This window comes from Nipponia nippon, unplaced genomic scaffold (genome assembly GCF_047370975.1).
Source record: "Nipponia nippon isolate SJK-2023a ecotype South Korea unplaced genomic scaffold, ASM4737097v1 scaffold_8, whole genome shotgun sequence".
In the NCBI taxonomy this organism is placed as follows: domain Eukaryota; kingdom Metazoa; phylum Chordata; class Aves; order Pelecaniformes; family Threskiornithidae; genus Nipponia; species Nipponia nippon.
In genome coordinates this window covers 25,613,460-25,633,608 of record NW_028262402.1, presented here as the reverse complement: position 1 = coordinate 25,633,608, position 20,149 = coordinate 25,613,460, and the positions used below count along the sequence as shown (strand labels likewise).

Sequence of the window (20,149 nt, the reverse complement as noted above, 5' to 3'; positions counted from 1 at the left end):
TTATAAGCTAAAACTCTCACAAGAGGCTATGAAAAACTCATGTACATTACACATAGGAGATCTCTTTTGATTTTTTTTCCATGATACCTTTCACAGAAGTACATGGAACCCTGTGTGGAGAACAATTCTATACTGAAAGGAGAAAGTGAAGCCTCATTCATTTGATGAGAAATATTACATTCTAATCAGCTGTTCAACATACACTTCAGACAACTTTTTGCATGTTCAGAACTGCACAACTACTGCAGCATTAGTGAACTGTACTTCTCTCTCTAATGGACAACAAAAATCCTGGAAATCTTTTTGAGATCAGTGAATTGTTCTGTATTTTGGCAGTGATTCTATCTTAATTCCATATGGAACTGGTTTGTTGAAATTTTATAGCCTAGTAAAATGCTTACCAGTTTCATGCATGATTATCGTATCTAAAGAAAAATCACCTCAATGTCTTTTCAATGTCTACTGTTAGAAATAACATTGATGAAGCAATTCAATGGATTTTGATTTTAAAGACTCAGCATCCACGTGTTCTCCCGTAGGGTGCTGCAATGAAAAATTCTGCTAAAAATCTGCTTGGATCTGCTCCTTGAACTGAAGTAAAGATGCACTGTCACTCTCATTCACAACCAGTAAACAAAGAGGAAAAAGGTAAGACTGAAATAAAAATAACAAGTTTTCAGTATTCGCTAAGTGGATACATGCTTGACTGGCATTAAGAGAACTAAATGAAATATTCTCAGCTGTTTTTCAAGATTTGTAGATCAGCATGGGACTACTCTCCAGAGCACTGGATTCAAAGGGGTGCTGGAATTTTGCAGCCCCAGTCTGCCCTGCAGAAAAGCAAAACTTTAGAGTGAATAAAGCTTTATACCTTGTATTGATTCCTTCAGCCAAAGAGCAGTCAAATCGCTTAGAAACTGCAAAGACGGGAGAAGTTTGCCGGCTCTGCAGAAAAACTAGAGTACATCATGCTTCTACATGTCTCACCACACTGCAGGACCAAAGGGCAAAAAAGGCCTGCCACCCATCACTGAAAACATCGGCTCGCTTTTCTTCTCCACTCTATCGCAAAACCCCCTCATGACCAGATCAAATTTTATATCGTTTTGCAAGCTGCGTTCCCTTGTGTTTACTAACGAAATGAATTTAAATGCCGTGTAGGGCTTTATCTTGCCTATCAGAGTGCTCAGTCTTTTCCAGTGATGTGTACACCCTACAATCTGGAGGACTGGAACAGCTGCCCCTGCATGAATTGGATAATTCTGTTCGTTGTAAACAGTGTAACCGAGGTAAACAAATCCCTTTACTCTCATCTTAGCTTCAGCCTTTTCCTGAACTGCCTGAATGGGACACAACAACTACACGGAAGTGCCTTTGCACTTTCCTTACGTTCTTCAATGCCTCACACGCAGAATTTGAGATGTCCTCATCTCCAGAGTTCTATCCATAAGCACTATGGAAGAAGACACAGAAAATCTAATGACGCGTCACTTTGTTGACTGCACAAGAAATAGATTTTCCTTACAGCTCTTCAAGTTATGTCCTTCCTCACTGCAGAAGTACGCATTTATCAGTGTCATATATATACACACTATGATTTGAAATAAAGCATTTGCAACATACAAGTACACAAAAACTTGTTAACACAATTTATTGTAGAATTGATGGCTCCCATTTACGCAGAGTGGGAATTAACACATTTATAGGTTACTTAAAACATCTTCCTACAATTAAAAAAAAAGAAGAAATATTTTGATTACTATTGTTTCCCATCCACTCTGAAGAGCACGTCTTGAAGTCAGACTTTGTCACAAACCAGTCTGGAAAATCACCCAGAAAAATGTGTGCTGAGCTGAACCAAGATCCTCACTGTTTCAAAAACCAGTTCCACTAGCCACCATTACAGACCAACATCAGTGTAATCCTTTTTTCCAATCTACTACCACAGAATCGTTCTGTATAGTCTAGCAGCATGTGAATTCTGAGGACAACATTGTCTTTTAAGGTAAGAAGCGGTAAAAACTGTTGGATTTGTAACAACTGCGTATATCAGCAACATTAAGCACTAATAACAAAATCTAATTCCAACTGTCTTCCAGTACTTCAGCTGCTATACTTTTGTAGCACTTCTGCTATTCTGCTTGGACATTCAAATGTAGTTCAAAGTACCTGCGCTAATCCAATAGGATCCATTCCTCCATACTCTTCCACTTCCAAATTAAGTACACCTCACAAAATATCCAGCAAGTAGTGAAGACGAGTATCGAAGCCTTTGACTATCAGAATGAATAGCTACTTCAAAAGGGAAGTACAGGTCATTATGTGAACATTGACTAATTAAATTGCAAGTGAATATCTGAGGAGTATGCTAAAGTAGCAACAGAACCTGCTCTTAAACATTCTCAGAAATCTTTTCCTCAATACGTACTGTTGATCTCTTCTGCATACTTTTATCGGACCTCGTATCAATTACAAGATCACATAAAAGCAGATATGCAGTAGTACTGACTTCTGAGTTCATTCACCACATCACATTATGTGGGTGGTGAAAGAAAGAAGCTGAACAGAAAAAACATAAATAACCAAAAAGACAGTGCTGTACTTTAACAAGTAGTGGATCATACCCATACGGAAATATGTCAAATTCTGTTCTGAGAACAGAAGCATTATTTTTTCACTGATATATAAAAATGCTCCACCCGTTCTGGGTGAAGACTATATACGGCAGATGTAATATGAAAACAGGAAGCATCCTATGGAATGCATTCCGAAATAAAATATTAGCAATATTTCAACTCACACTGTGCAACTAAACTATATTTTAATAATCTCAATTTAAAAGTATTTTGACAAAGAGCCTTGGTCACATGAACTCCACTAACATTATACATGATTGTCAAGTCAACTGAAAAAATATTTCTACCTCACAGAACCTCTAAAACTTGTTTAAAAAACACTGCCAGATTTCTGTTGTGATATCATGCAGAAAGTTGGAACAGTCTCTGCTAGATTTTGAAGATGATCCCTGTTGATGTTTAATGTGCAGTAGGAATAGTACAAAAAAATCCTTAATTTCTCTGTGCCTAGAAGTCAGAATTAACAACTCAGGCCACCGAAAGCAGGAGACAAATACCAGTTCCGTTTTTTCAGTTAAAAAGTAATTTTTCTACAATTCACCACTGCTGCAAGTATATGCGCACAGCTGGATTCAAGATAGACGACAGCATCTCTCCTGTCATCATCAGGGGTATAGGTCTTACTCTTGCAGGCACAAAACACATTCCAGTGTCAACCCACATACTGAAAAAGTACAAAGTACCACACGTTGATTTGATTGGATTATAGCTGAGTATTAAGAAATAAAAGCTCTTTTAGGTCTCAACAAAGGGTCCTCGATCATTATGCTATTTTTAAAGAAGTTAAATAAGGCTATGCACACGCCTTCTGGAGAGAATTAGGTCTGCATTGTAAAGTGCTATTTTATAATTCTTCTCACTATAGGACTCCATATGTGCTACATTCATGGCGGCATGGATTTTCTCAGTGACCCTGCACCTTCCAGGTGGAAAGTGGTTTATTATTTTTTCATTATTTTCACTGTGCTTTGCAAATGGCAGATGATGACCTGATTATCACCACCATGGTCCACTTAAATGCATGGTAGTGCACCTGAACAAGAATGATGCTATGAAACTAGAAACAGGCAATGAAGGCACAAAGACTAAGTAGTATCAAAGACTTAATATAGGAGCAGTTAATTGGGAGAGTTCAGACAGATGTGGAGAATTACTTTAGGTGTATCTCTAAATAAAAAAAAAAAAAGCTACAATTAAAAAGATTAAAGAGTTCTACTCTACTGTTCAGAGATTTACAGCCACTAACAGGAGAGGGGTTAGGAAATAAGAGATGGATTAGGAAAACCACAAGAGCAAGTACCCAAGGAACCAGGGGTAGGTTGTTGAATATTCAGTATAATAAACAGTTTCCCAGATCCTAAAAGATAACTACCAGTTTAAGCTCATGACAGAATGAAAATGACTGAAAAAACTTTCCCTTTGTGAAGGAGATAGTAAACCTCTGAATGCTGCTGCCAGTTTATAACTGAAGTGTGATGGGAACAGCCACGTGGTTTCTTTCAAAATTCGTATTTTTATAAATGATCGCTACTTAGCAGTTGTAAATTTACTGTATGTTGGCTTTTTTTTTTTAAATCCCAGTTAGTGAAACAGTAATTCTTGTATCATTTTTTTGTAAGTGTTTTAAAACATATGAGGGTTTCACAGATCATTGCATAAATGGGGTAAGAATGGTTCTACTTGTAAATGAATTATTTAGCCTGAAGTGAATTGAAAGGCAAGTAACCTAGCTACAGAAAGACTATGACGGTAAAAGCCAGAAGATGATTTCTTTTGGAAAAACCTTCTCTTCAAAGGAAGAATCTACTGGAGAAGGAAAGCTCAATCTCCTTGTTAATAATTCAATGGTAAAAATAAAAAATCAAAAGAAATATGTTTATGCAATGAATATTTCTCTTTTGTGAATCATTGCTCGTTCTCTAGGATGTTGGCAACTCAGATTACATTTTCAGTCTTCAAACAATTGGGTAAAAAATACAACATGTATATTAATACATGGACATGGACATATGCTGCATGCTAGTGTCCAGCTGAGTTGGTAACTTCTGCTAAACAGCTGCTTTCTTCTCTATCACTCCAACACTTCTACCACCATGCTTCACGAAGCTGGATCTAGACCTAGCATCGTGTCATGGTCCTTTGACTTAAGTATATAAATAATGTAAAGCTTTCATATGACAGATGTATTTAGCATCATAACATGAACATACATATGGTCCCTTGCTAAAGTTTTTACAGAGAGTACCTAATATGGGAAAAGTATTCACCTCTGGCAAATACGATACCCATGCCACATCCTGCAAACTGCAGTACTTCAAGATAAACAGTTATGCCAAGGAAAAACACTGACATTTCACATGCCTTCAAATTTAAGAAAATACATAATCAGGAAAAAGACATTGAGCTGTCATGTACTCTGTGAATAGACCAAAAAACACCTTAAGTCTCCTTATTAACAAAACCCAACGACACTATTATGATCTTTTGCCAACTTTTTCACAGCTATTGAAAATGTATCAGGCTATCAATTAAGCCTATGCATCCTGTAGACTGTTGTTCAGTTACTAACTGTTCAGTTATTCTAAGGAAAATTAACTGTAAATCCATCCTGAAACATTATAGTCTGGCAGAAATGGAAGCCTTAATATCTTGCTAGAGAAAGAGTTGACTAACCTTCTAAATTTCAAGAACAAAATTACCGTATCTTTTTAACTGACAGAAAGTGTTGATGCGGTGCTGCTTCACTGTCTCAGTGCTTCCTTTCTTCCTGAGCTGTTTCTTTCTTCAGCTGACTAGCTACCAGCAAAAGGCTAGTGAGGCTTGATTTCTGCTAGGCATTGTTGTGATGTGTTTGCATAAAATAAGATCTTTCTTGAGCCTCTGTCTGTTCTTAGAATTGGACTGATTTTTTTTCATGGTTCAAAGCTATTTGTTGTCATGCTTTTGAATCACCATATAGATTTTGAGTGTAAGAGTAAACGGAAGTTTGTAATGAACTGCATCCTTTTCTGTCATCTCTAATTGCAAGCGTATTTTGCTGGACAATTTCCAGACCACTGGGAAGTTTGGTATGATACACGCATTTGCCCAATAAGGCCCTAGGCTGATTTAAGTCAGCATACCTTCATGACTGTGGAACACAGGTGGGCACTTTGATATGCATGCAGGAAAAGCAGAGGCTATAGATTTTTAAAGAACTTACCTACTAAAGCACAAAAACTGAATGACAAAATTTAAGGTGATCTCAAGAACCTTGGCACTGCTTTTTTGGGACAATGCTGTTTTTTGCCACTACTTTCTGTTTACTATCATTGGAGGCGTATCAAACGTCCTGCTTATATGGTTCAACATCTAATCGATGCTTTGAATTTCATTAAAATAAGTTAAAAAAAAAGAGACAAGGATCTTTAAAAAAAGGCTTTAAAGATCAGTCAGTGCACTGTGGGTTTTTTATTGCAATAGTTTTGAACAGTTACCTTATGGATTCTTTCCCTAATGTAACAGAAAAAAAGGCAGCATTTGTGATGAAACCACTGGGGTGTTTCTCATATAAATCATTTTTCAAATAAAGAATATATAACGCTGAAATGCAGTACAAAGGGAAAACCCCGCTATTACCTTTTATCAAAACAATAAACTAAGTAGCAACGAAAAGGGGAAGCATGGTATCTTTCTTGTTAAGAGTAAATTTAATAAAGCTAGTTTCTTATCAAACAAGTAGTATGCTTTATAGATAAAGTTCCTGTAAAGTGAACATTTTTGAACAAACAGGACAGAAAATGTTACCGCAGACAGTAAAACAATACCAAAATAATACAAAAAGATGTCCATGTTTTATGCAGCTATGCACAAACTGCAGAGAAGTTCTTTCAGCCATTTCTCTATAAATCTGTCAGTGACACAAATAAGTGCATGGGAAAGATAATTTCCTATAGTTTGCTGGGCATGTATATTTTAAATCATTATAAAGCTCGATTTTGCAAACTGTGGCTGTGCTTTTCAAACTGGATTGCTCAAAGTTAGGTTCCTGTGTCTACTCTTCAGTTGGCAGTCAACAATAACTTCATTTTGAACAAAAAACTCAGTAATGATGAAAATCAGTGGAACCAGTGAAAGCTCAACATCTCTGACAGTCAGGCTGCTTCTGTATCCAACTATCTGAATCTATGGATATTTCTATATGTACAGACAGATTAATATCTCTATCTACGTATCTAAACTTAGACTGAGAAACCCAGCTTTGGGCTGATAGCCAAAAAGGACACAAAAATTAAGGAAAGAAACAATGGGGGGGGGAAAGAGAGAGTCTGCGCAGCTGGGAGGAGGCCACAATGACAGGCACCTCCCCTGCGCCTTCTATCCATTGCCCCTTGGTTAAATACCCTACACTTTGCAAACATCTTTTAAGTCAATGATTCATCAACAAATCAGAGCTGGCTGAATATATGACATCATGGTATCTCTCTTATGCAGATCTATTTTAAGAGAAGTGCTATGCACAGCGTATAACAGATGGGTGTATTTTGAGATTTGTCTACGCTTCCTGGAAATTCATTCACTCCCTGTTTATGCTTATAACTATGAAGGGGTTTTCTCACGTTTGAATGTTCCAGTGCTCGGAATGCTAGGACTCCAAAATTTTGCTAGCCTGTCTCCTTCATGCTAGTATACAAATTATACAGTGACAAAAACGATCCCAAATTTTAAGAGGATGTATTTGAATTACAAGGCATATGTCTTTCTGTATAGGAATTACAGACAGAAATAGAGGAACAGTTTCACATCAAGGAAAGGGGAGATAGAAAAACATAACCTGAAATAAGAAGATCTTGACCTACAGTAAAGTTGGTATTGTAAAGCCAAAATAAAGAAAAAGCCTTTGTGGGTGCCAAGAAATTAATTTCTCAGCCTCCTAGATCAACAAATTTAGAAATCCTATTGGCTCCTAACTACTAATTACAAAGAAATAATTTATAAGTCAGTGTTAGTGAAAAAAATCCAACAACATGAAAGCAGAGGCTTAAAAGTTCCAATATTTTAGAAGAGAAGGCCTGAAGCTGGAAAAAAAAAGATCACTGAAAGTTAATAAAATAAAATATAGTCACATTGAACCTAGTAGTTTCCTATTTTTACTCTTTCACTTGAATCAAAAGCCTGAGTAACGGATTGCAGGACAACCTTGGGAAACATACTCTACTAATGAAGGCAGTTGCAAAGGAACTGTACTTGTACTGAAACACTTCTGCAATTGAGGAACCTCAAAAGGCCACCTCCTACAGCATGACCTCCTTAGTACTTTCACCAGTTTTTGTTTCAAAACTATTCTTCAACTTACCACACCTGTATTTATTTCTGGAAACAGGTTTCAGCTTCAACAACTGCTTACCTCATGATTTCATGCTGTGGTCCAATGTCCTGAGATCATCTATTATTTCATTTACGGTTCATTTCTTAATCAACTAAAATATTCTGAGCATTCAGAAAAATTAATTTGGCTGCCTTCTCAGAGCAGCAAATTGCACCACAGACTGAAAGTCTTTTTCTTCTTTTGTGGTAAAATAGCATTACAGTGTCACTTTTTTATGTTCTAATTCATTCTAAAAAAAATACTTGTCTCACATTCTGGAATGTAAAATAAATGTAATTAAATAATTATCCAAATAAGAACAGTAAATCTGTTGCATGGCTAGAAGTCAACTAGCTCATGTAAAAAGAGAAAGGTCCCGTGGGACAGGTAATTTCACCAGTGTGATTCAAATCATGGATCGTTCATCTAAATTTTGTTTTCAGGAATGAAAAGTGTATTCTCTTAATACAGATACCGACAATTACAGTGCTAATATAGATACATTTCCTTGTTTGGGGAAACAAAAGAAAGCTTTGCTTATCATGAGTTAGGAGGAATTACAAACTGTGCCTTTGTAGGCTGTCCCAGAAAAGGGGAAGGCACACGGAAGGGGAGGGACTCTTTCCATTATTCAAAAGACAGGCTGCTGTTGCTGACCAAGCAGACAGACTTTTCTTCTTCTATTTTTTCCCAAATGAATCCCCAAAACCCTCTCCTGGGGAAGGTAAGCTTTGAGGAAGTTGCTGGACTAACAGGTAGGAAACTCAAAACTCTTGGTCTACCCCACAAATAGGTATTTTGGAAAGAGAAAAACAGTGCCACTACCCTGCAAAACCTCTCAAGAGGTTTTACCTTTCTCAAGACAGAAAAGTCATTAAAATGTAACCAGTGGGTGGTCTGTATGCATATCCACCCAGGTACCAAGGAAGGCTTCGTTCTTTTTCTCACAGCTGAATGATAAGAGATCAAAATAAATGCTAAACAAATACTTTGACTTAACATCTGAGACAAAATGCCACATGTCACATGCCTTAATTTAGTGATCCTTACTAATACGAATCCTACTGTGCACGGTTTTATCAGTAGAAGTGACCGCTACTGCTCCTCAAGTTTCTCATTATCCTTGTGATTAGGTGCTGTTCAAGATGTAAGGAGGGCTTCTATCAAACCTAACTAATACCTTTGCTTTCCATGTGCTAATCCTATTCCTTGTTAAACACAAAATCAACTGTAAAATTCTACTTTAACCTCATAAGTATCAAGATAGCTCTTGTTTTAGTTAATTTAATGACATTCCCTACTCCACATTAGTAACTCATTCACAAAAATGGGCAGACAGTTGCTTTTATTATTCTTGTTGATTTTATTGCGTTCTGTTACCATATTTTGGACTGTGATAACAAAAATGCATGGAATAACTGATGCTCCATTAGCATTTCCTAATCTCCCATTTAAAGCTCTCCAAATTCCACTGGATATCATACGGTTGCTGAATATCATCACAAAAATAGATATGTTGTTTGCTCATGAGCTATTAAGTAGGTGACTGAAAAATTCCACAGACTTCCGGTTTGAAACTACAAAATAGCTGGTAGAATACCCTGAATTTTAAAAATGCGTACATTTCATATTTCACAAAACGCTTACCAGAAAAAGAATGCAGGTGTGTAGAAAAAGGATTCTGAGGAATTCCACCGGTATCTCCTTCAACTATTTAGAACAACTTTTAAAGTACACTTAGAGCACATAATAATTGTTAATTATCGTATTTTCAGATAACCGCAGTTTACATCTATCCTTTACTTCTCCATGCTTCAGAAGGAGTCATATCCCACAGACAGCAATCCATGTAAGTAAAATGAAGGTATAAGTGTTATTTGATAAGCAAAATAATAGCATTCTCCCTCTTCTTCTCTCAGTTCTCCACATGGAGACAATGTCTTTTAATTCATTGTTGTTAGTTTTTACTCTGTAAGATGACTTCATTATAGAATTTCCTAGCTGCTCCTTAAATTTATTTTAATAAATAGCATTTGATTATTAAAACCAGCTCCATCAATGTGTTATAGTTTTTAGTCTCTGATTACAAAGACTGGCTCCTAATATTTCAAGATGGAGCTCAAAAATCAATTGTTGACTTACAACGTTATTTCTCAATGTCATTACAAGATCCTCTGCTTTCAGACATACGTGGCCGGAACAAAGACACTTCATATTGCAAAGCAAGGCTTAGTTTGCCATTGTATTTCATTGAGAATATTTCTGTTTTAATTGGAAAAACTAAGAAATCCACAGCACAGCGCTTAATAAACATCCATGTATTGGAAGTATTCAGTATAAGTAACTGTAATTGTTCCACTATGTTCCTGTGCAAGCAAACCTAGATTTCAGCACAGGGGATATAGCCCATCCCCCTCAAAGTCCCCTAAACCTCTAATGATACAAATGATGTCAGTGATATTAGAGGTCTGCCAAATTGTTCTGAGTTTGCAAATGATCATGAGATTTTACCAGAGACAAATGCATCTCAAATATATAGATATCAGCATGGAGGCTGGCATATAAAAGCAAGCCCTCCAAAAGCAAACTGTTATCTTTTTCAAAAGTACTTTTATACTCATCAATACAATGGCAATTGTGAATGTATTTGTTTCTTTATGTGCTTAGGCTGATCAATGAAAATCTACAGAGTCGATATTGCATACACTCTCAGTCTATTTGAATGATAATTTAGGGGCAAGTATATTATTTGTCTTGCAGAAGACAAAAAAACTTAAGGGTTTTTTCTTCATAATTTGAGAGGCAAAGTCTTTGAGAAAGTTTTTACTTCTCCTATGCTGCTGAATAACACTCTCTTCACAACAAGAGCAACTAGAATGGTTAAAGATATTAGGCAGGAAAAGAAGGTAAGAGTTAAGTGACTTCAAAGATTCAGAAAGTTTGTGAAAATTTTCTAGAAAACATGATGTGTTGAAAGAGGAGAAGACTTATGACTGGTCTAGATGGTGACCATTTAATCTCCATTTCTGAGACAGTTAACCAGCAAGACAAATCTCTGTGAGAAATATTCTAGTTACATTTGAATCTCTTGAGGTCCTTTTCAATGGGACCTTCATTCAAATGTTTGTCTTCAAATATTTTCATATGGTCTCTCCAGAAAGGGTCAACTACTTCTAGTGTGCTCTTTGCAAGTGCCAGGGCTAGGCTGGCAGACAGAGAGAGTCATGCAGAGAAAACAAATGTCTCTGGAATGTCACCTTACTCTCTTTGGGGCAAGACCACTCAATGTTAGATTGCAATGGTTAAGGACTCTGGGTCCACAATGAAGCAGAGATCAAGCTGAATGCCTCTGCATGTTTTGCACTGGAGGCTGACCCTTATTTTTTATATTTTGTGGCAGCTGTTTAGATAACTCTGACTACCTATTCTTTCACTTTTGTAGTAGTCGTCTTAATTTCTACGTGGCTTGTTACTAGCCTTCATGAGGTTGAATTTCTTGAAGAAATGTGTGGTTCAAATAACATCCTGTCCTTTACTATGGAACCAGATTTGGTCTAGTCTTTATTTCCCTTGTTTTTAAACATCTATTACAGTACTTGCAGAGAAATGAGAGAATTTCTCTAAGGACATCCAAATGCCATTATGACTGTGAGAATATGATGGCTGTGGTATCATCACAATTTGTTTTTCCAAATTTATTTGAATTAATATGGAGGGATTTGAAAGTTCTGAAAGTTTATAGTGTAGCCTTTAACATTTTTTTCACAGGATTCATTTATCAGCAATTCAGGTTTTTATGTCCTTTCTCTTCCTCAGTCCCACAGCAATGCAAAGCCATGAAAATATTTCAAGTTGAGGACTGAACGCAACAAGAGTTACAGAGCCTGGCCTGTGCAGCCGTCTTGGAAGAAATGCTAGACAGCAACAGTAAGCTTCCCTGTCTAACTTCTTGCAGATACTGTGTGGCATCCAGCAGCCCTTAGAATGTCAAAGATAGGCCTGACTTGTCTGCTGCAAGACAAACCCTTCTTTATAAGATCAGTATCCCACATTCTCAAATCTGCTAGTGCAGAACCAACACATCACCCATAACTTTGCAAAAATTTTATACCTGCTTCCCGTTCTCCTCATCTAGGATTTTGTACATCACCATTTCTCAGGAAGCATAAGGTGTTACACTTCTTGTTGATCAAGATGCCTCTTTTTTCAAATCCAGTAATTCCGCTGCCAAGCTTTTTATTCTCGAAAGCTATTTTTATTGTGCAGGGCATAAAGCAGTACTTAGATTTCTCTAAATCATCTGGTATTATCATACCTGCCTCAAACAAGTTTCTAATTTACTCCAGCAGTGAACTTATTTGCAGATCATATTCAGTTATTGTTTCTTTCCCCTTATCCTTGGTTGACTGTCATAAGAACAAGTGTACAGAAAACGCGTTGTCCTCCACCCACCCCCCTTCTAATATTAGCAAACGCTACAGTGAAAAAAAGAAAGAGGACAGCATGCGGCTACAAAACACAAACACATTTTTCTTCTGAAGTCTTTCCTTTATCGTAACTATTACTCAAACAGGCTGGCTTATAGTAACCTGGCGTTGCTTTCTGCAGTTATGAAAACTCAAAAAAAGAAAAAACAGGAAAGATCCATTTCATGCAGCATCTAATACTCCCGTTACCCTTTCCCTCCAAGTCATATAATTGATCTGAATTTGCTTATTTTGCATCCAGGACAAATTCTAAATAGAAATCTTTTAAGTTCCAATTCTTTCTTGTAATCAACTGCATGTTACAACATTAGGTGCTATGACCTCCATTCGCAGACAGCTTTGACCAAATTTAGGGCTAATCACTTTTAATTCAAAGTGTTTGTCCTAAGATACCTAACCTCAACGTTCAGAGGATCAAAGGATTTAACAAAGCATCCCTCTCTGCTGTCACTGTGAAGCTGCTCTTCTGAAAATGTATATACAGACTCTGCAGGTAAAAATGACAGATTAATACACACCTCCCTTTAATTTTATTATATTTTAAAATAAGAACTCTCCTACTTAATTTTCTTTAACAAGTACTGAAGCCAAGAATCAAATACAACCTTCACTAATAAATTTGATTATTGCAACATGAGAATTTTTCGCTTTTGCTTCAAAGTATTCCTCACGGAATGAGTAACAACTTCCAATACAATTGTGAAGCACAGTTACCTTCGCCTTCACTTTGTCATCCTTTTCTATTAAGGGGAGGAAAAAACAATATTAATGTTGTGATGACTGATGACCATTATACACTTTACTGGGATCTATCCCAAGAAAGCCAAATTAAATAAGGGCTCTTCCAACTCATGATCTCATGAAAACGTTTGTTGGCAACAATAGTCAGAGCTGGATCTGATACACAATACCACAGTCCCAAAAGAAAAAACATCTTGGGGCACCTGCTTTTCCTCTACACAATGTCAGTCCTTCCAGCTAACCTAGTTATTGTGTAGCTACAGAGATTCCTATATTACTCCAAGTCGTAAACACTTTCTTAATTTACATACTATATATCAATACATGTCACTATTATTATTACTAACAAAACCATTGTTTTCCAAATTTTTCATCAAATTTAAAAGCTTTCCTAAAAGAAAAAAGGAAAAACTGAAGTACACAGTCAAATTAATCAAATCATAGTAATATTACACGCAAACAAATACTAGGCTTTGTTATCCACATACTTACTTGTGACCCATTTCATGGGCAATGGTAAAAGCGAGATTCAGACCATTGTCCTCTGCAATTATACATTTTCGTTTTTCGCTGCACATTCCACTCAGATATGCTATACCTAGGAAACATAACCACCATATTCAATTATTTTTTACCACTAACTGTATGTATGATGGCATTATTGACCCCAAACAGGTTGGAAATCTTATTGTGGTCAGAGCCATCCAAATATATAAACAACTATCTGACAAAGGTTTATTTATTCATAAGCTACAATGACTGATTTCAGCACAAAATTGGACAAAAGATAGCAAAGAAATCGCAAGCAGTGGTACTATTACCTGATAGTAAAATTACCTGATTACATTGACTGCAATGTGCAGAAAATGTATTCTTTAAAAGCGTTGCTAGGTACCTTAATGAGATGTGATGAACACACATACAAATATCGATATTACTGTAAATGAAAAGAGATGTCTACAACAGTAGGACAAAAATCTGAACAGGTATTCCCTCTGACAGACTCAGAAGAACACAGTGCAAAGCACAGAGCCGTGTCGCTGCATTATCACTGTTAAGTACTGATACAGTGTTCAGCATGTTAATGATTTTGAAAATGTGTAAAAGAGTCAGGTGTCACAGAACCAGAAGAATTCATAGGAGACTGCAGCCTGACAAACACACTAATCGTAGACACTATAATGCCTCTACTATATAATACCTAGGTTTCCAAAAACTAGAAGCCTGAATGGTAGGCTTTTGAGTTCAAGTTCAGCTTCTAAAAAGTAGAATGTCTCTTAATTGTAAAAGCTTGAGGAACACACAGATTAATTTGGGTAATGGCAATTTTTTTCAGACCACAAATATGTTTAGCAGGGACCTATTGTTGCCACTCGTTGCTTGAAATTTCAGAGTAAGCAATCAAAACACCGTTTCAAGTGTTTGGCCTTCTTCCCAGGAACATCCTTTCAATGGAGTGGTGCCCTCTGGATCAACATATTTGCTAGATGTTTGCATGTAAAGGTCAAGTTTGAAATGTTTGACAGTGTTTGAAGTTTAGTCATAATTAGCATTCTAAGTTAACAAGACAAAAGTCATTCTTCTTACAATCCAACTACTTGTCAGTCTGTGAGCACAACGCCTCATGTGCAACATGAAATTCAAGCAGTAACCCCACCACTAGTCTGGCAGTGTTGCTCTCAACAGAGATGGCTGAAAGTTTTTGGACACGGAACTCATGTGAGAAAAAATGCTGTTCAGGACTGAACAAAACAATCACAAATTAGATTTGAATAAGGCAGAATACTTCAACATTTACTATATCTTTCCAAAGAAGGGAGAAAAAATGGACCAGGGGTAAAAGTAATTTGGGATAGGAAAAAAAGCAAAAAACTGGAAGTCCTTCAAATGACACCTCATGCTAAATGTAGGTATCATTTATATCAACTCTAATGAAAATATGAGAAATAAGAAACTCTCTGAAATGTAATGATTTATTTCAAATGTTATGCTCCAGTGGCTGAAATAAAAATATTTCTAAAACCATTTTGTGCCTTGTAGTTCCACAATTACATGCATTTTCTTTCAACTTCTGATGACCAAACTGAAAAAAGATAGAGCTGCTTTTAATACCATAGCTCTAAGTAGCAGAGCTGGTAACAATACCAGAAGAGGCGGACATCAGAGCCCTGACTTCAGCCAACACCAAAGAATTTACAAAGTGCTAACACAAAATAGAAAAATTACTCTTGCCATAGATAAAATCCAGGGCTGCATTGTGAAGTGTTATGGGCATTCCTATTACTATAATGCAAAATGTTCAGAAATACCTTCCTTACCATGCTGGTTTTGGCTGGGGTAGAGTTGATTTTCTTCACAGTAGCTGGTAAGGGGCTATGTTTTGGATTTGTGCTGAAAAGAGTGTTGATAACACAGGGATGTTTTGGTTATTGCTGAGCAGTGCTTACATAGAGTCAAGGCCTTTTCTGCTCCTCATACTGCCCTGCCAGTGAGCAGGCTCGGGGTGCACAAGAAGTTGGGAGGGGACACAGCCAGGACAGCTAACCCCAGCTGACCCAAGGGATATTCCAAACCATATGACATCGTGCTCAGCAATAAAACCAGGAGGGACGTTGCGGGGGGAGCCGCTGCTCAGGGACTGGCTGGGCGTCGATCGGTTGGTGGTGATCGATTGTTTTAATTTGCATCACATGTCTTTCTTGGGTTTTATTTCTCTCTCTTTGTTGTTTTCCTTTTAATTACAATTATCTTTATATTATTGTGTTGTTGTTGTTATTATTATTATTATTATTACTATTATTATTATTGTTGTTGTTTTTGTTGTTGTTGTAATAATTATTGTTGTGTTATTTCAATTAGTAAACTGTTTTTATCTCAACCCATGAGTTTTCTTACTTTTACCCTTCTAATTCTCTCCCCCCATTCTGCTGGTGGCGAGGGAGTGAGCAGCTGTGTGGTGCTTCGTTGCCATCTGGGGTTAAACCACGACAGTTACTGATGAAGGCTGTCCTCAGTTGGATAATACTTATTTGCTGGGATCTACAGAAGGAGAATTCCCAAACCTCCCTCTGCTTGTTGATGCTGAGTACGAACTGAAAATTGTCTAGTTTTTTGTAGGGAAAAGAAGTCCCCTAACCTCTTTTGGCCTCTAAAATGGCAGGTTCAGGTACATCAGCAACACCTTGCTTTACAACAACATGAGTACTATCTGTTGCTGTCTACTATCCTGCCTACCACCCCCCCACCCCCCCACCCCCCCCAGTTTATTCCCAAAGAACTATGCCTATTGTAAGTTTCATACCTATTCTGCAGAAGAAGCAGTCAGGAGTACTAGGCATTTTCAACAATGCTCAATATATAACACCAATAATGTTTTTAGACTTGGCATTCCTTGAAGGGAATTGATTATGTTTGACCTTTTTAAGTGTAGCATACAAAACATAAGACCTGCATTTCATTTAAATTAAATTAGATTTCTGATTCTAGAAATGTCCAAAAGCATCAAATGCCATTAATGCTTTATGACTTGTCCCCTATTAAACAAAGTCAGCCTCATATGTGAAAGCCACATCCAACAGCAGCTACTGCATGTAAATCAGCCAACTACTAGCCGTGAACTAGTTTCATGTCTTGTCCTTGGTTATTAATTTCACATGTAGAGAAAAAGAAACTGGCTTCAGTAAGCAGCTGCTCTTGCTTAGTTGTCTCTGCATTAGGAAAGAGAAGGAATTTCTTCTTTAAATATATGTATGTTCACTGCAGCTTCCTGTGGCTTATTAACACAGCTGGAACTGCTCCAAGGTTAAATCCACAAGGAAAAAAAAAAAAACAACGAACAATTGCTGCCTTGGTATGATTAAGCTATTCCCAGTGAACCCCACAGTCTCAACACACAGCTTCACATTAAAACACTTGGTATCTGAAAAGCGTTGGCTAGAAAGCAGTAACATCATCTCACGGACAATTTAAGGACAGATCCTGTTATTTATCTAGAAAGAACGCTGTGTTTTGAAACAAAAAAGCACTGAATGAATACATGCCAAATGTAAAATATTCAAATTACCTTACTCTGTAGTTAACTATTTTTCAAGTTAATTCAGAAGAAAATACACGCAATATCAATTAAGAGAGTAAAGCTTTACCATTGTGCCCTAGCAGAACCACATAAGGGACTGCATTTTCTTATCAAACGTGTAAATACCCAAATGAAATACATGCTGCTTCAGAAAAGTAAAACTTTTGCCAAAGTCTTAGCAGTGGTTTCTTATTACTGCCATTACAGCTACCGGTAGAAATGGGTATTTCACTCTACATAATATGATAAATTCTCTTTAAAATGCTCTGGTTTTTTTAAGGAACATCCTCATCACATCATCAAACTATTTATTCTTTCAAAGGCACACATTTACAACTTTTATGTTGAAAAGCCGTGGTTCAGCTCACAGGGATGTTACACAAAGCACGTTGCCTACTACAGTATCCAAACAAATTTGTCAGCTTTACCTACTCATTCATGGCCCACTGCCCATAAGATGATTAACCACTACCTGTATTAAAACACTACTGTCAGCATTGCCCGCAGGAGTGAAAACTCCCCAGTAAAAAAAACAAAATCGCATTAAGAAATATACAGTCAAACATACAAACATTGCTCTTTCTCACAGTGGCCACACAACGCGCAAGTATTCCTTGGATATGTCTCCATTTGTAACAGTGCATTCAAAAAGGCTAGCAAATGGTTATTATTTTTCCCTTTAGAGCGATCCAAGGAAATGGAGTTCATATTCTGAAAGTCTTAATCACACAAATTACTTACTTAGCACATCTGAATTTCTTTTCTTCTGAACTTCCTTGGTTTCACAACACATTCCAACTTATGAAGAAGTCATGCCATTAGCTATGTGCTTATTCTGAATCCCTTCCCTCATACTTGCTCCAAAATCTACTTGCTAGTTTTACATGCCCTTAAAAGAGAAAGACACCCTTCCACATACCACCAGCTTAATCCATTGACATCACCTGGACATCACCTCTACACATTCCTGAGCTTTTTCACAGCTCTTCTCTTTTGGCAACAGTAATTTTCTGCCCAGCAGATTTTTTTTTCCCCCAGATTATAAGGGAATAATGACCATAAAAAGCACAGAACAAGGTTTGTGTAACATACTCTTTGACGAAGAGGGATAGGGGATCATTCAGATATCCCTTCTACCACTGATCAAGAGCAGAGTCTACCTGCATTTCCAGTCCATATGAAATCAAAATTCCATGAAAAAACAATACATATGTTCTGTTCCAAAGCCTTGAAAACACAACCTAAAAGAACCGAAAAGAGCCTTCGTTTGTATAGCACAGTTAAATAAAAAACCTCAACATTTCCATTTTAAAGCATTTTTTAATGTTATATTCTCAGGACTCTAGGGATAGTGTGCTCCTTGTTGTGCTATCTATCCATCAGTGAAAACTGTCAAATTTGACCAAGACAAAAAACGGTGAAACAGAACAGATGCAGTGCCTACTGCATTCCCTGTCATCTAGGTAAAATAACAAAGCACAGTATTATTATTGAATGCACACTAGGTATAATTTCAACAATATTGAAACTCTTTGTGGACTTCAGGAACAATGGATCTATTTTTGTTAAATTAGTATACACACAACTGATACTGCTTAAGCCCATGCTATGAATAAAAGTAATATTTATGTATTGAATTTTCTTCTAAAGGTTCTACAGCAAGCTCCATAAACAATAGTGTAAAACACTGACGAAATGTAGGTAAGCCTGAAATGGATAGAAAACATGCAGAAAAACTCATGAAAAGTTGAACCACAAACTTTCTGAAGAAGTCTTTACACTTCAGAAGGTGCTATGCAGTGATACACTCCTGATAGCATGACCTTAGTTTGAATTCCTGATGATGCACAAACTGAGTTAGCCACTGCAATAGAAACATAATTTAATATTCACCTGGCTTTTGATTCCCACGTAAGTATTTTAAATTTCAACTGGCAAATCAATGGACCTGTGAGCATAAATGATAGTGCTTAACTAGACTTGATTACTAATCTAACAAATGATTTTTTTTAACAGCCCAGATGCTTTTCTGAAGAAGCAGGAGAAAAAAGCTTTCCACAGAGCTGACACCTGAAAGTCTAATTAGCACAAGCTGTTCTGAAGAGCATCCCAGACACTGACCATTCCCAGGAAAAAAGAAAGCCTCATCAGTCATCAGTCATCAGCAGCCCTTAAACACAGCAGCAGTCACAACACCACAGTTAACAAACAAATCTCAAATGCAAACAGAAAAGCCTAGACAGATTTTTTTTTTTCGTGTTAAAGTGAGAGATATCAACGGTAATGGCAACCATATCTGTATGTGTGTCTTTATAGGTACAAAAGCACATACACCCCAATGCAAGACATCAGAACAACGGGATAAAACCGAATCCACTTCTGCGGCATTTTACGCAAACGTAACTCAAATTTTATTCACCTGTTCTGTTAGTTTATGATTTATGTACCTCTTAGAAAAACTAACACTTCCAGGAAAATGCTTTATCAATATCTCATAAGGATGTGATTTTATGTTTCAGAATAGACTGTTAAGCTTACTCTTCTCCCTTTAAACCAACTGCTGCACTTTAATCCTTAGAGCGGGGAAAAAAGTCTAAAAACGGGGAGGGTGTATCAATGTATGCCATACACGCATGAAGAAATTCTGAATGCGTGATTGTACAGTTTTAGGTCCTTAGTTCTTGCACCTTATGAACAGTCCACCGATGTTTAATATGTTCCTATAGGGATGGGATAGCAGAGCTGCTGGAAGATACCAATTTGCGTCTTAAAGGCAGCCCACATGGGAAACGATTCTCTCAAGATGAATACACAAATGAGACAGTAAGTGAATTTGTCCCCCCACTGTCCACTCCCGGACTTT

The 20,149-nt window shown here is 37.0% G+C and overlaps 1 protein-coding gene across 3 annotated transcripts in view; it reads right to left on the bottom strand.

The window, feature by feature from the left end:
- The window catches only part of ADAMTS19 (ADAM metallopeptidase with thrombospondin type 1 motif 19), a 156,133-nt gene that overhangs the window by 66,989 nt on the left and 68,995 nt on the right, over window positions 1-20,149 (bottom strand). For all 3 annotated transcript variants that reach the window (XM_087741948.1, XM_087741949.1, XM_087741950.1), the window contains exon 8: window positions 13,704-13,809. In XM_087741948.1, coding sequence (XP_087598074.1) covers window positions 13,704-13,809 — 106 coding nt within the window. The remainder of the gene's footprint in view (window positions 1-13,703; window positions 13,810-20,149) is intronic.